This window comes from Humulus lupulus, chromosome 2 (assembly GCF_963169125.1).
Source record: "Humulus lupulus chromosome 2, drHumLupu1.1, whole genome shotgun sequence".
In the NCBI taxonomy this organism is placed as follows: Eukaryota; Viridiplantae; Streptophyta; class Magnoliopsida; order Rosales; family Cannabaceae; genus Humulus; species Humulus lupulus.
In genome coordinates, this window is record NC_084794.1 from 265,646,077 (window position 1) to 265,662,942 (window position 16,866).

The window sequence follows — 16,866 nt, forward strand, 5'->3', positions numbered from 1 at the left end:
TCGGGTCGGACCTTGATTCCCATTCTGAGGTTGAGTCTCTGGTCCATGCTTGACACCCTCACCGAAACCAAAATTGGGAGGACGTTGTTTGTTTTAAGTAGTAGTTACAACTGTCGTTCCCATACCTTGGGTTTGCTGTTGTTGCATATAATTGCGGATGGATTCAGCAGCCTATCTAGTCCGACGCTCCATGTCCTCTTGTCGGCCTGCACCTCCCGGGTATGTCAATCCATCCATTCTTGGAAATCTCTCCTTTGTTTTTCGAAAGCCTCACCTTAGTGGTAGCTCGCCCCTAATTCATGGTGGCAAGTTGTTCTTGCATCTGCCCCACGACTTCCCTTAACTGATCAATCTCAGGGTCAAGTCCTTCAATATCTACGTGGGGCTCATACCGTCCAGGACCTCCAGCTCTGAGTCTTGTCTGGTCGGTACCCCATGCAGCAACTCCACCTGACGTTCCTGCATGGGTTTTTCCAACAGAGGCAGCAACTTCGTGTCCTGGTGTAGCGGGCCCAACGGTCTGCCCCCCAACACCAGATGGATTCCTAGGCAGCAAATCACTTCGCTGCCCATTGAAATTGCTCACTGATGGGACTTGGTGAGAGACTTCAGCCTCAAGCTTTGGAGGCTCTTGGCATGACCTTCTAGTTGAGACTACCATGCTTGCACCAATAGAATCCTAATGTGATTGTCTTAGGCTCTCAATGAAAGCACCAAAATGTTGACTGGTTTTTTAGCCAACTGACGCGGAATCAAATAATTAATTAGAGAGCTTTCAATTAGACAATCAATTAACCATAAATGAGCCCAGAACCTGATAATAATGAGCAATAAATAATAAAGAACACCAGGATTTATAGAGGTTCGACCCCAAGAATTGGTAACGACCTGCTTCCTCTTAGATTTGTATTGGTCTTAGGGGTTTACACAAGATAACCAGTGAATACAGGTAGATTTCTAAGTGTAAAAAATAATACAGAATGGTAGAATCACTGTTGGGTACCAAGCCAGGCTGCTCGGTATGTTTCTGGTGCTGGTCAGTAGGCAATTTTCGTGAACCCCCTCCACTGTGGTGGAGGGTTTGCATTTATACTGATTTTTCCCAGGGTTGCGCCCGAGCATAACTGATGGGAAAAATCCCTATTTTCTCACATGTGGTTGCTTCCATATTCTTTAGGAGCTTTGATCGAGCTTTCTGGGCTGTTAGTGTAATGCCCTGGTTACCCCAGAACAGTTACGGTGAACAGTGAACCGAAAATTTGACTCGCTACCCGAGTCCTTTGGTTAAAAACGTGCTTCTAAGTGTTATTAACAGGCTAAGGTGGAAAACCAATAAAAGGAAAGGATATATTTTATTAAGTACATGAAATTGTTCATGGGCCCATAAAAATGTTTACAAGTTATTTACAACTCAAAATAATCACTGCTGTTTCAAATTTACAAACCCGTCGACCTAAGCGGAAAAAATAGGGTAAACCCCCTAGTTCCTCTGAGAACTTCTTGGCCGTGGTGGTCAAGCGGCCGCATATGTACACATCACCACCTAAGCTCTCCACTTAAGGCTGGGTGAGCTTTTCTTTCCCTTTATCTGCACCACATAGCACCTGTAATGCCCTGAATTTCCTAATAAGGGTGAGGACCTTGTTTAGGAGGCCGGGAGGGCCATAATTTAATTATGATGCTATTTAATGATCATATGCATGTTCATGTGAATTATATTATTATATGATGGTAAATGCATGCATATGGGAGTATTTATAATTATAAGGGTAATTTGGTAATTTGGCTGCTGTGGGTGTAATTGTGTATTTTGGGTGCATGGTTGTGATTAATTAATATAGCCACATTATAAGGTGGATTGGTTCGAGCTTTTCGGCATGAGACGATCATGAAATGTAAGTGTTTGGTCTAGTCATAACGGCTTTAAGTTCGAGGCTCGGGGTGAGTCTCGGGGTCATTTTGATGATTAGAGCATTACCGGGAATAATAGGGTAATGGGATATGAATTATTGGTGTTTGATAATTTTGAGATTAGCGGGAATTGGAGAGCGTTAATTATAATTGACGAGATAGGCGGGGAAGGACGGTTTTGCCCTTGGGAAGGCTTTAGAAATTTTTAATGACGTAGGGGCATTTAGGTCATTTGGTTGGATGTATATGACCTTTAGATGGCTGTAGAAAAACAGAGTTTTACTTCTCCTTCCCGTACATCATTCTCTTCCATTTCCTCTTTGGAGTTTTTGAGCTTGAATTGGGGAATTAAGCTAGGAAATCAAGGAGCTGGGTTTGTAGACTTGGTTCAGCCATTGAAGGAGGTTTAATCTCGGATTGAGGTGAGTTTTAGCCATTGGTTCTGGTTTTACTCTGTTTTGGCTTTAAACTTTTAGCTTGTGATTTCTTGGTAAATAGTTGGAATTAATGGAAGTTTGGTTGATGTTTAACTTGGGTTTTGATGTGGGTGAGTTGTAGATGATGTTTAATGGTTGAATTGGGTGTTAGGTTGAGGTTTGAGACTGGTTTGAGGATTTGGTTTCGAGGAAAAACGCAGGGGAAGCAAGCTGGTGGCTTGCTGGTGCACGTAAAGGGTCGCGGCCTGGCTATGGTGTGCCGCGGCCTGTGTGTGTGTTTCTGGGGAGGAGTTTGCCTCTATCTGGAGGTGAGCCGCAGCCCATGGAGGCAGTTTTGGCCAGAAATGGGTTTTTGACTTGGGGATGCTAGCCATAGGCCTCGGGGTTGATCCTACTACCCGGTTAAGTATGGATTGATGTCCCGGAGGCTAGATATTGGTTTGGGAACCTATGTTGATCAGTTTTATTGATGATATCCTATATTTGGTTATGACTAGGTGACCGCTAAAGGACTAAAAGTTGATCGTTCTCAAGGGTCATTCTTTAAATCATTATAGCTCGAATCTGAGGTAAGAAAACTGCACCCTGTGTAAATGTGACATGCATGGCTATCATTGATGCATGTTGGTTGATTATTAAATGTGACATGCATGGCTATTATTGATGCATGTTGGTTGATTATTAAATGTGACATGCATGGTTGTTACTGATGCATGTTGGTTGATTATTAAATGTGACATGCATGGCTATTATTGGTGCATGTTGGATTGTTAAATATAATGCATGTGATGCACAAGAAACATGTGATTAGGACATGCTTTGAGTACTGGGTATGATGTTGTTCAGAGCTTGTGCCTCTGGGTTTGTGCATGGTCCTAATTGTATTAATACTTGTTAAGTAAGCATGCTGAATACCTTGTTTATGGATATTGGACATGTGATATATGTTTGGTGGCATGACTTACTTGTGTATGGCACTGACTTATTAGTCAAAATCGGCAATGGTGTCAGATCCGTCTGTGAGGCTGTGACTTATTAGTTAAGCTCACAACGGGTTGAGCACTGGTCGTGTTTCACTAACCTGAGGGTCAGAAATGGCATAAGCGTCGAGGACGTAGGGCCGAATGAAGATTAGATCTAATCGATATCAGGATTGAATGACTCTATGGCATTAATGCTGGACCGACCCTAAAGTCGATGAACATATAAGCACTTGACTAGTCTAAGACTAGCACTCAGAGCCAGGGCATAGGGCCCCGGTGACTATTTGTCACACGGCTAGGGAACGTTGTTCCATAGTTACGACTCTAGAGTCGGGAGGAAGGTTATGTTGGTGACCAATCACCATGCACCTATCCTGTTGAAGCTAGTGAGATGCTCACTCGTTTGTTAAGCCCTGGTGATCCTATCATCACATGGCTAAAGGGTGCTCTCCCCACATTTGTGACTTTTGTGATAGTCACCTATTTGCTTGGACTGTTAGTCCTGAACAATTAATACAATTATCAAATGATTATTATTATAATCACACAGAGCTTATAGCTCTTAAACAGATGAGTGAATATCACTTGAGGTTCTGGTAAACCATATTGAGTGACTGACAAGCAAGTCACTAATTTAAACAGATGAGTGACTGCTGGGTAAGTCACTATCTTAAACAGATGAGAGACTGATGGGTAAGTCTCTAACTTAACAGATGAGAGACTGGTGGGTAAGTCTCTAACTTAACAGATGAGTGACTGATGGGTAAGTCACACAAGCGCTTTTAGTTTTCATCGAACTTGAGGTCGATCTGGCATTAACGCTCTTCTGAGTCATTTAATGCAGATGTCGATTAGATCTAATCTTTATTGGCTTGCGTTGAATTCGCTAAGGCCGTCCTGACTCATAAGTCAGCATTGTGTGACCAGTGCCCAGTACCACTGCCGAACCTGACTAATAAGTCCCAACTTCACAGTTAATACTGACACCTTTGCCAAATCTGACTAAATAGTCAGTACCATGCACAAGTGAGCAAGATTTGCTAAGCATTCAATAATCAATCCATGTCCACATTTACACAATCAACATGCCTCAAGAATAACCATGCATGTCACATATGGGGTACAGTTTTCTTACCTCTGATTCGAGCGAGAATGAATAAAAGAACGGCCCTTGAGAACGATCTGACTTTTAGTCCTTTAGCGGTCACCTAGTCATAACCAAATATGGGACACCATCAATAAAATGATAAACAAAGGTTCCCAAACCAAGATCCAACCTCCGGGACATCAATCCACACTAATCCGGGTAGTAGGAACCATCCCAAGGCCTAAAACCAAGTTCCCGGGGCCAAAACACTCAAACGAGCTCAAACCTGACCAAGGTTTGCAGCCCTAACACCTTGAGCCACGGCCCCCAGTAACTCTAGGAGCAAGGGCCGCGGCGCCCAGCAAAGGCAAAAACACTCTAGCAGCTTCCTCGAGCTAGGGCCGCGACGCCCAAGAACAGGGCCACGGCCCCCAACCCAAAACCATTCCCGAACCCATTCTCCTTCATTTCAAACCCTCCAAAAACATACCTAAACACCTCCAAATCATCAAATCAAAGTTCCCAAGCTTCCCAATGATCCAAAACCATCAAATCCCAAGGCTCAAACGAACCAAAAACTCAACGATTCACAAAATCCAATTCTAAGCTTAGAAACACTAAAACCTTAAAACTTAAAACTTAGATTATCTTTGATTGGGTTGTTTTTCGTCAAATCCTTCCGTCAAGAAGCTTCTAATCTTTCCTAGGATCGCTATGCCTCGATCCTCGCTTGATTTCGACTCCTAGAACTCGAGATTTCTTCGAAAACGCTTCGAACAGTAAAACGAACTAACGGGAAGAGAACGAGAGGTTTTGTAACGTACGGTTCTATCTGACAAGCTACTTCAAGCTTAAATAACCTCAAATAAAACCTAGTTCTCAGGGTTCCAAAAACACCCCCGGGGACATTATAGTCAAAACTCCCATAATTTCCTCCTGATCTCAATAACTCCTAATTTATCATCAAATAACATTCTTATAATTCAATATCCCAATAAAAGACCCCCGTTATGACAAAACCGCTAATTTATAATATAAGATCGTCTCATGCCGAATAGCTTTAATATATCTCCATAATAATGGGATCTCATTCATAAATCACAATATGCACCCAAATTCACAAATATGTCATCAACAGGCCAAAATTACCAAAACATCATAATAGTCAAATGTGGACCTACATGCATGAATATAACATCATATTATAATATAATTCACATAAACATGCATATATTCATTTAATGGCATAATTAAACAGTTATGGCCCTCCCGGCCTACTAATCCAGCCATTAAACCGCATTAGAAAATCCAAGGCATTATAGTTAGACGCATTTTGCGGATGATTGGACGATTCTTGGGGAGAGCTAATAGAAAGTATAACTACTTTCCTCCAAGCAGGTATATTTGTTCATCATATTAACCAACTGCACTCTTGGTAGGCGTACCGAGCAGTGACTATTATACTGACCAACAAGTTTTCTGGGGGTTTTGTCGAGCAGTTGAGCCTCTGGAGATAGTATGTCAAGTAGTAACTTGTCGTATACCCTGCAGGTATACACCGATCAACCTGTCGAGGGGTCTTCCCATCCTACTCCACGTGTCCAATTCTGGTGCCACGTCACAAATGTCAATTTTTTGGGATAACGGATATTTTAACTCTCGGGTTAAAGATGGGAAATTTACAATAGGACATTTGGTCATGTGACAAGTGTTCCAAAACACTCAGGATCCAGCATTGAGAGTTTTGAGGCCTAACTGGGAAGGGCCATACCAAATTGTAGATGTTTTGCTGCTCGACACATACAAACTGGGTCGATTAAACGGTGATATGGTCACAAGATACTAGAACGACAAACATCTTCGCAAGTACTATCAATTGTTCATTGTTTAAATTTTTTTATATAACATTGGTCACAAGGCACATTTTTGCCCAATTTCGTACGACCAGTGTGTTTTGTTAAACAATTTTTGCTGTTTTTAATTAGTTGTAAAGACACGTTTTTGCCCACTTTATCACAACCAACTATCTATTAAAAGCATTTGATTACTAGTTATCTGGCACAATTTGCCCATTTTGTAATAACCAATCATTTTTATTTTCTCTTGTATAAACTGGTCGTAAGACAATTTTGCCCATCTTTTCACGACCAACCCTTTTCATTTTTTTTTTTTGTGTTTTCTGGTCGTATGACACGACTTTCCCACTTAAACTGATTAATTACTTATTAATTATTAATTTTCTGGTCATATGGCATGATTTTTCCACTTAAAACGATCAATTATTTATTAATTATTAATTTATTGGTCGAAGACATTATTTGCCCATTTTATAACGACCAATTATTTTTTCTAACTCTTGTGATTGTTAATTGATCGTCTAACATGACTTTGCTCACTTTAAAACGATCTGTTATTTATAAGTCCAAAACCAATCATTGGTTGCTCGTAAAGACACATTTTTAATCACTTTTTGCGAGTTATATGCAAGGAAGTGTGCTTGACACATTCAAATTTTGCCAAAATTAATTGTTATTTTAACAAGTATTGCTTAACATGTATGATTTTTTTTTCAAGTATATTGGTTTTTATGGTTAAAACGAACAACATGATTTGTTCGACCACGTCTGGTTATTTGGCAAGTGACTAAGGACTTTAACATCCTCGGTCGTTTGGGGGCATATAGAGTATACACAATCATACATAAGCAAAAGAGTAAAAAACATTTGGCAGTTGTGTTCACGACGATTTTAAGGTAAATAATAGTTTTCTATGTTACTATGTTTGGTATGAGTGATAAAGAATTTGATTGGATGGAAAGTTAAGAAAGATGGATAATTTAATAGATGATATCGTTTATTTATATTATATATTGTCGAGAGTGGGAATGATTTATGAAATATATGTATAAATTATTTGAAGTATATTTATATTTATACCCCAATAATATATATAGGCAATCCATTAATTCAAAAAATTAAATCATTTTTAGCATTTTTTTTTCAATATTTTATTGACATTTTTCAATTGATTTTTTTGTTAATTTTGTTTTATCTTGTTTTCATAATTTTTTTTAAAAAATAATGTATAATTTTTTAGAAAAAACTCTTACTTTAATAAGTTTTTATATTTTTTATTTAAATATTTAAAATATATATTATTTATATATATTTTTTAGAATATGAAAAAGAAAAAAAATTAAAAAAATGTGAGCAAAAGTTGAAATAAAATATATATTAATTTTTAATAAAAATAGAGTTTTTCATCAAATTTTAGATGCTTATTGTTGGGGTAACAAATTGTCTTTCTATATATGGAAGTAAAGACCCAACGACGTTCGGCAACTTGCTTCTTCTCCGGTGATGAAATCTGTCTTTGACTCGTCGGGATCACCTGCAAGAAAGACACTCCGATGCCTAAGTCAGTTTTTTCAGTCCGATCCGTTTCCCTTCCCAAAATCTCATATTTATAGGATGAAATATACAAAACAGTTAGTTGGTTCAAGTGAACCTTGAAAAGGAGGCAGAAGAATAACTAAATTTCCCTCCAAAAATACCGACTTTTAAAATGTCTCGCTCAGGGGTCAGAGGCGCGGACTGCCTCTGACCTACAGCTTTCGCCTTCGGAACCTTCCTTTGTCTAAACGCTCCGTTTTGAGTATTTGATAAATGAGGCAAGTGTTTTCGGGCCGAACATTTTGGGCCCAACAGATTCCCCCTGGCCCAAGCTTCGGACAGGTGTGGTGTATTAATCTATTAGAATCTTGGGCCGACTCTTCAACACCAAAAGGTTCGCCTAAAGCCGTCGTTCTCCGTAAACCGAGGCAATCCGCAGGTACATGATTATTTGATTACCTGACAAGTTACACTTAATGTGTACACAATTATCGAGTAAAACGTTTGGCTCAAAATTTCACCTCTCATTTAAGTAGTTTTTGTTTCAAAATAATTCTCATTCAGATTCCCAAACTTTGTTCCATCTTCCAGAGAGAAGCTTCGAAGAAACCCTAGAGATTTTCTTCAGTTCAAACCTTCGACAATCATCTCATTCGGTGTGATAATGTCTTCTCGTTCATCTCCTGACCCCACAGATCGTGATGGATACAAAAATGCGTTCGAACGCATGCGTAAATCGTTCGACATTCCAGACAATGTCACGGTGAGGATGCTCTCGGAAGCCAAGATTCGAGAATGGCGATTTAAGGACGTAGTGAAGCCTACTGAAATAGTCATGAGCTTGAGACACATCGAATGGCTCCACTTCCCTCTCCCGGCTCTGCTTGTTCAGATAATTTCAAACTCTGGGGCTCACATTTCGCAATTTCTCCCAAATGCCATTCAGTCTATAGTCGGGGCTCAGATGATAGGGAGCCTTAGGAATGTCAATATCCAATCGGATGACATTTATGCGTGCTTCTCTAAGTCTACGAACAAGGTGATAGAGGGAAAGCCTTGGAAAACTTTCTACCTCTCTCCCAAAAAGGATCGGACAATCTTCACCGACTTCGATAGCTCCCATCGAAATTGGGATAAATATTTCTTCGTTGTTGGAGGAGCATGGTACCCTAAGTTCATGCCTCAGGAAATTTTTCCTCTGGCCAGGGTGTTTATAAAAGGTGAATCATGTTTTTCATTAATTTTAATGTGAATTAATCATATCTGGATGATTGTCGAGTAGTTTAACTTTCTATACTGCTGCTTCGGTTTTTTGTCCCAAATTTTTCTTGGCCTCAGGTCAGCATGAGTTCTGAGCGACAGAGCAAGTTGACAGAGAAGGGGCTTCTTCACGAATCTAAGGAGAATGCCATTAGCATCAAGGGTGTACTGAACTCCTACTGTATGCAGATTATGACTCGGCTTTGCTTCGTGGATCGAATCGACCCTGGAGCTGTGCGGGTTAGATCGCAGAAGGGTGATATGACCCTAGGCAAGATGAACGCAGCATGTGCGAAGCAGCTGGGAGCTTTCCTGAAGAAATCTCCTCCTACTCCTTCAACTCTGTCACTGACGAAGGCCGAGTTCGAAAGGGCGTGTTCTGAAACCTTCGCTGCGTGTGCCAAGCGTCAAGGGGTCCCAGAGGGTAAAAAGAAGGAGGGTTCTGGCTGGCTGCAGATTCTTCCCCTGACAAGTCCGGCTTATCGCGCAGGTCTTCTCGCATCCAAGGGCGGTCGTCCACGCCTTCTGACGCTCTGCAAATTAAACCTCTTCAGCAAGTGCCTTTGCCTACAGACTCCTTGGGAAAAAGAAAGGAACGTGAGGAGTCCTCTTCTGAAGATTCGGATGACGGGAAGTGCATTTCGTCGAAGCTTTGGATCCCGAAAGGTTCTGCCCCCACTACTCAAGGATCTGCTTTAGCAATCCCCAAACTTTCCCCAGGTAAATTACCAACAGGCCAGGCCCTCTCGTTGTGCAAGAAGCCACGGGGATTTGCCCCTGTTGGGCATTGACCTGGGGCATCTTCTGTTTCTCCTGCAATTGGGTCTTCCTTGGCAGCAGGCTCAGAAGGGGTGGCTCATGTAGAGGGCGCTTCCTCTTCTCCTTCCAAATTATCAGGAGAGGCGACTGGAGATGGAGTGCAGGATGGCTTACCGTTGGAGGTGAAGTCGCCTGCTGTCTGTGCGAAGCTGTCAGAGGCATTGACCTCTGCTTCTGATTTAGCTGAAGGGTCTGATGTTGGCCATAAACGTGGCTCAGAGGGGAGACGCCCTTCCTCTGCCTCTCGTAAAAACAAGCTTCTGGAGGATGCCTTCGGAGATGGTTTTGAGGCTGCGGATACCACTCCTCTGTCAGTTGAAGCAAGTAAGGTCGTTGAGTCTAAAACTATCCCTGGGTGCCAGGAATCAGGGGCTGTCAAGGCGACAGGTGTTGACATTCTTAGTGCTGATGTTTCCTTATTACCACCTACCGCTCCTGAGTCTCATCCAGGAGATGTTATTGCTGTGTCCCCGAAGGGTACTAACACTTTTGAATCTCCTAGTGTTTTCCTGGAGCAGCTAACATCTTCTGTCGTGCATACGCCAAAGTACTTCCCCAGTGATTTGGGTGAAGATGATAGCATATGTATACGCCCTTCGGAGATGTGTTCTTTTGGTGCGGGGACGGTTGCGTTGGCGTCTGATAGTATTATGGTGTCGACGTTAGCAGAAGGTGGGAAGCCAGTTGCCCCCGTTGCTTTTGCGGCTGCATCTGCAGGGGGAGAAGCAAGTAACAGAACAGGAGTAATGTCGGAATATGGCCCCTCTGCATCTAATGAAGTTATGGAGGAAATGCTACGTATAAGCAGACCCCATCTACCTACAGAAGCAATTGGATCTTTAAGTGGTCAAGGTGATTTGTTGCAGCAAGTATTAGACCATATCTGGATGGTAAGTTGATTAAAAAATTAGGCTCTTTTTGCATTTCGTGATATGTGTGTAATATTTGGTGTGATGGGCATAATTGATTTGTTTCAGAGCTATGTATGTGCTTCGGCTGCAAGGCGTGAATATGCGGCGGCCATGCAGAATGGTTCCAAACTGGCGGAGCAGATGGCAAAATTAGAGGAAGAGCGAGCGGGGAGAATGATGGCTGAGGCAAATCAGGACGTGCTCGTGGAAGCCATCAAGAGGTTAGAAACAGAACTGGCAGAAGAAAATAAGAGGGTGACTGCCACAGAGGAGAAGCTGGTCGGTACTGTCGAACTCGAAGTAGAGCGAGACAAACTGAAGGCTGACTTGGTTGATATGACCAATAAGTGGATGGAGAAAAGTCAATTCTGCGTTCAGCATGAAGCTTGCATGAAGAAGCTTAGCAGTATGATGAGCGACCTTGAAGAAGATATTGTGTCGTTGCAAACTGATAAGGAGATCTTGGAGAAAGAGAAGACAGAGTTAGAGCAAAGGGCAAACAATCTTGAGGCCAGTGCGGCGGATGCCAAGAAGCAGAAGCTGGAAGCTAAACTTCTTTTGGGGAAGAAGTTGAAGGAAGCAGAAGAGGCGGTAACCGAAGCCAAGAAGCAGTTGGATGAGATGGCAGAGGTATGCGACTCTTCTTTTGTTACTGATATATTAGAAAATAAATTGGCACATGAAACACGTATGTTGATTCTGTAATGTTTTTGCTTTTGCAGAGGGCAGCAGAGGCAGCGCTTGAAGCCACTAGGCAGCGTATTCGAGATCGAGAGATCACCGAACGCAAGCTTGTGAGGGTGGCTGAGGTAGATACTGCGAAGTACCTGGATCTGGCGTTGCGCAATAAGAAGCAGACCCCAGAGGAGAAATGGGAAAAACTGGAGATGTATTGTAGGAACGTTGATGTAAAGATAGGAGAGTATGACGTCGACAAGTATTTGAATGAGCTTGGGGATTTGCAGATTTCTTATCCGCCGTGTCATCTGGAGAAGTTGAAGCTGAGGGGCGATGCGTTGGGATCGATGTATAATGCCAACGGGGAAGCCGTTGAAGATACTGTTGCCAACGTGGCTTCTGATCAGAAGGCATCAGGTTCCGCGTCTGTAGCAGAGGGCAAGTCAGAGGGTGAAAGAGGTACCGTAGAATGAACGACTCACTATTGTTTCGTTAACTTTTGTCATTAACTTCTATATATACATTCTTTGGGTTCTTCAGGCCGCCAGTTTGTAGTTGATTGTAATAGAGCACATTATCAATACAAGTAGAACTTTGTTTCCTGTTGGTTGTCTTGGTGTGTGTACTGTATGGGTTTGTTGTTGTTTAGGGCTTAATTGAAGGCGTGATGACAGGTGTATGTCGTATGATGTACTCGGATCAGAAGCTTCATAGACCCTTTAGGCCTTTGCGTGCGAAATACAGCGAAAGATTATACAGATGGTGGGAGATGATGCCTAGTTAAGTGTTGTGTGATTGATCCATCTTTGTGTTTTGGTGATGGGTTGAAGCTGACAGCATTGTCGTTGCAGGTGAGCACCGTGAGTGGACGAAAGTTCCCTTTTTGAGGAGAATCTTTGACAACCCACAATGGCTTTACTCAACGTGGGCTATGGAAGATGTAAAATAACTAATTTGTATAAAATATAGAAAAGAATCCTAAAAACAATATCTATTGGCTGTTGTATAACTGTTTCATTTTACAAATTTTTTACATAAATGTACAGTGCTAGGCCATATCTAGGGAGAACTATTCATGGAGCAAAAGAATATCATATTAATTTTTATATTATTCCTCAAGTATATGAATATATATATATATATATCCTAAATTAAAGTTATTGATATGAAGAAAGAATTTGTGAGATTTGTTGTCTGCAAAAAAAAAAAAAAGTTATTATCAAGTATGCATGGAGTTTTTCCTTTCTCTTAGTTTTCATGAAAATTAGAAAAATTACAAAATAAGAAAAAAAAAAAAACTTCTTTAAAATAACATATATATATATACCTTTATAAATTTAAAATATAATACAATTTTATATGGTATTATATGTAGGTAGATATTATAAATATTAAAAAATATAATATTTAAATAATATAAAAAAAAAAGAAATAAAGAAGTTGATGGATATTATAATATAAAAGTTAGAGGTAAAATAAATAAATTAATAATTTTGTGATGTATTTTAAAAAATTAGGAGTACTCTTAGGACATCTCCAGTACTAGCAATTTATTTTGTTGCCAAAAGTTTAATATATTATTTTTTCTCACATTCACTTAATTGAAAATGCTTTTATATAAAAAAAAAAATAACAACGTAGCTAATTTTAGTCAACCTTCGTGGACAACTTTATACCATAGGGACCCACACATGTGTGATTCATACATAGCAATGTGTGACACATGTGTGATTCATAGCAACTGCTTATGGTCTTATATCCCTCCACCTTTTCTTGATAGCGAACAATGTATTTTTGCTCTCCTCCCACTTTTTGTTTCCATCCTTCTAAAAACCATAAATTTTATCAGGCTTTAAAAAATTTAATTAAGATTTTTTTTTTTTTTCAAAATCACTATCACATTCACACCCAAATTTTAAGTGCAAGGGTCCCGTATTTGGTAGTTAGTACGTATCGATTTTCCCTCCAAAACCCTACAATCTCCCACTTATCACTATGGATTTTTTTTTTAAAAATATATATATATTTTTATTGAAAGCATAAAACAACGTATCGATTTTCACTCCAAAACCCTACAGTACGGACACTACTTATTTCCTTCAATTTTCCAAAACCCTAATCTGATTCCTTCTCTCTCGTTTGCTTTCCTCCATTCATGATCTTAGGTATTTTTAACATTTTTTTTTGTTTTTTGTTTTTTGAATTAATTGCATAAGTCTTGATGTAACTTTGATAATAATTGAACAAGGTCATATTTTGATGTCGATTTATTCAGTTTCGCGTGGCTTCGCGGATGTGTACAGTGATGGGCTCTCTAGCTCTACAGGTTGACAGTGGAAGCTCCTTTCAGGTCTGAATTCTCAGAATCAGTAGCCATGGCAACCAGCTAAGGACCGATCAACTTTTTGGACTGTATTCCGTTTCCCTGTTGTACAGTAAGGTATCTGTACATTTAATAAGTTATTAATAGATATTATCTCCACTATCAAAGTTGCTAGAAGCGCTTTGTTTGTAGTGTTGGTCATAGATGTATCAGTCTCTGAAAGTAATACTGATTCTGAAGAAGATATGATGATGATTGATGAGGATGGCGTTCTTCATGTTGAACTGGACACTGCTTTTTCTAGAGAGCAAAATCCACAACAGGTCTCTTGCAAGGAAAACTTTAGTGGGGGTGATGATGGCTATGTGAATGTGAGTCCTTCAAATATGGAAAAGGGAAATGCATCTACTGTGATCTCTGATGTTGCGTCTAAAGTGAAAGAAGATCAGAAAGGGGTTAAACAGAGAGAAGGCGATGAAGAGTCAGACAAGGCCAGGAAGAGCAAAGAGCTTAAGGAGCCAGTTAAAAGTGATGAATTGAAGAAAAATTCTGAAGGTTGTGCTAATATTGATTCGACCTTGGATGAGACATCAGACTTGAAATTCTTGACGTATCCCGATCCAGATTTCAACAACTTTGACAAGGACAGGAAAGCAGAGCATTTTGCAGCAGGGCAGGTATGGGCTGCTTATGATGATTATAACGCCATGCCTAGATTCTATGCTCAGATCAAAAGTGCTTCTTCTCCTGGGTTTAATGTGCACATAACCTGGTTAGAACTGGAGCCAACTGATGAGAATGAATTTAAATGGCTTTTGGCAGACTTGCCATTTTCTTGTGGTGAGTTCAAGTATGGGGATTCTGAAAAAACAGTAAATCGTCTTATGTTCTCTCATCAAGTTTCTTGGGAGAAAGGTAGAAGTAGAGGTACTTTCGTGATATATCCAAGAAAGGGGGAGACCTGGGCTCTTTTTAAAAACTGGGATATTAAATGGAGTAGTGATCCAGCTGCACATCGTGAGAGTGAATATGAATACGTTGAAATTTTGTCTGATTATGCTGCAGGTGTTGGAACACATGTTGCTTTATTGAGCAAAATAAAGGGATTTGTGAGTATTTTCTGTCGGGTGGGGAAGAAGACATTTCTCGTTCCACCAGGTGAGCTATTGAGGTTTTCCCATATGATTCCTTCGCATAAAATGGAAATTAATAAAAGAGGGGTTCCATTTGGATCTTTTGAACTTGATCCTGCTGCGTTGCCCCTAATCAAAACCATGGCGGAGGGTGACAGTGACATGCAAAGGAGCCATTCAGAGACTCAGCAGGACAGTTCTGCCATTCCTTCAGCTCCAAGCTCAGAAAAAGTGCAACTTCCAGATTCCGAGTTCTACAACTTTGATGCTGACAAATCCAAAAATAAGTTTCGGCTTGGTCAAATCTGGGCATTGTATAGTGATGAGGATGGCTTGCCAAAATACTATGGTCAGATCAAGAAAATTGATTTTTCCCCATCTTTCAAACTGCATATTTCATGGCTTGTTTCTGATGAGTACATGCCTGTTTCTTGCGGTAGATTTAAGATTAAAAAAGGTGAGGGTCCGGCCTATGATCGCTCAATCTATTTTTCGCATCAAGTAAAAGCAAAGCGTACAGGTAGAAGAAATGAGTATGAAATTCTTCCGAGGAAAGGTGAAATTTGGGCATTGTACAGGAATTGGAAGCCCAACATCAACTGTAGTACCTTGAAAAACTGTGAATATGACATAGTGGAAGTTCTTTCATCCACTGTTTTAGTAATAAGGGTTTTGGTTTTGAATCGTGTGGATGGTTTTATTTCAGTATATAAGGCTCGAGTGCAGGGTGGATCAACCTTATCGTGGAATATTCCCCAGGTTGATTTTTTCAAGTTCTCTCACCAGATTCCTGCTTTCCGTCTGACTGGAGAGAGAGGCGGCAAGCTTAGAGGCTTCTTTGAACTTGATACCGCTGCCTTGCCAGTTCATTATTTTTGCTCAACCTAGTTCCAGAGCCTGCCTATAAAAGGTGCATTATATGATAAAAAAGATTTCTGCAGCATGCAACTTCTCATTTTGATCCATGGTGTAGCTCTGTATTCCGGATAAGTTTGGATCTTTGCCCTGCTTTTTGTTACAGCGAAAGGTTAATGTACTGATCCTTGATAATTTTTTGATACTTTTTTTTGTTAGCACAGAAATGTATGAAGTGTATATTAACGTACCCTTTTGTTGTGAATGCTCTCTTTTCATGTGTTTCCACTTCCTGCAGTTCTTAGTGGAATAGGGAATGTTTTTAATCACTTGGATTCCTTTTGCTGGTTTTATGAGTTCTTAATCCCTCTGAATGGTCTTGTGATTCAAAAGACATTCTATCAACAATTTCTGATTGTGACCTATTGAGAATTGCATGAAAGTTTATATAAGAGTGATTGACCAAAACCTTGCTATTTGTTCACTTGTATAAATATTATATGTATATTTTTTGGTAAAAAAAAAAGTTGTTAACCATGCGTTTTATTTCTGCTTTTGTCTGTTCAAATATGATTAGTAGCTGTGTTAAGCTAGTTCAGATACTATTATTAATGGTTTTTTGTTTAGTTCATAATGTGCTATGTGTATTTATTATCTTATTATTATGTTTGTTTGCAGACAGGATTGTTCTTAGATTTTGTAACTTGATATATCTCCTTTTTATTTATCAGGTGTGGGATGACATCAAACTGTCATTTGTTTTTCTGACAGTATGTGATTTTATATAAAGCAGAATTCACTAATATTAAATTCAGGTTAATGTTTGCTTGAATGTCAAAGTTGTTATATTACATCAATTACTTTACGACTTAAAAATAAGTGAACAAACTCGGAAAAAAAATCAAACTTGTGCCTAAATATACTATTAATGTAAGAAAGTAAAGTTTCGGGTAACACATACTAAATGACTAAAAGGCTTAATTATATAAGTTGAACACACGATGATAGGCATTTCAACAAAATATAGGGATGTAGTTTAGTATTTTTAAAATTCAGGGATGTAGATGAGTATTTAAG

At 39.8% G+C, this 16,866-nt stretch overlaps 1 protein-coding gene across 2 annotated transcripts; it reads left to right on the forward strand.

The window, feature by feature from the left end:
• The first annotated feature begins 13,365 nt into the window (after positions 1–13,365).
• On the forward strand, positions 13,366–16,603 carry LOC133819359 (uncharacterized). Of its 2 annotated transcripts, XR_009886322.1 has the most exons (3): positions 13,366–13,643; positions 13,754–15,961; positions 16,521–16,603. XR_009886322.1 is itself a non-coding variant. In XM_062252582.1 (2 exons), the coding sequence occupies exon 2, from the start codon at positions 14,047–14,049 to the stop codon at positions 15,820–15,822; it is 1,776 nt and encodes a 591-aa protein (XP_062108566.1). In that variant the 5' UTR covers positions 13,366–13,643; positions 13,754–14,046; the 3' UTR covers positions 15,823–16,140. The 2 variants fall into 2 exon arrangements, 1 of the variants encoding a protein (XP_062108566.1); XM_062252582.1 differs by lacking the exon at positions 16,521–16,603 and having other exon boundaries at positions 13,754–16,140.
• Positions 16,604–16,866: the final 263 nt, after the last annotated feature.

Bases quoted from the DNA above. Each gene is read 5' to 3' on its own strand.
- LOC133819359 (XM_062252582.1), top strand. From the start codon at position 14,047: ATGATGATGATTGATGAGGATGGCGTTCTTCATGTTGAACTGGACACT.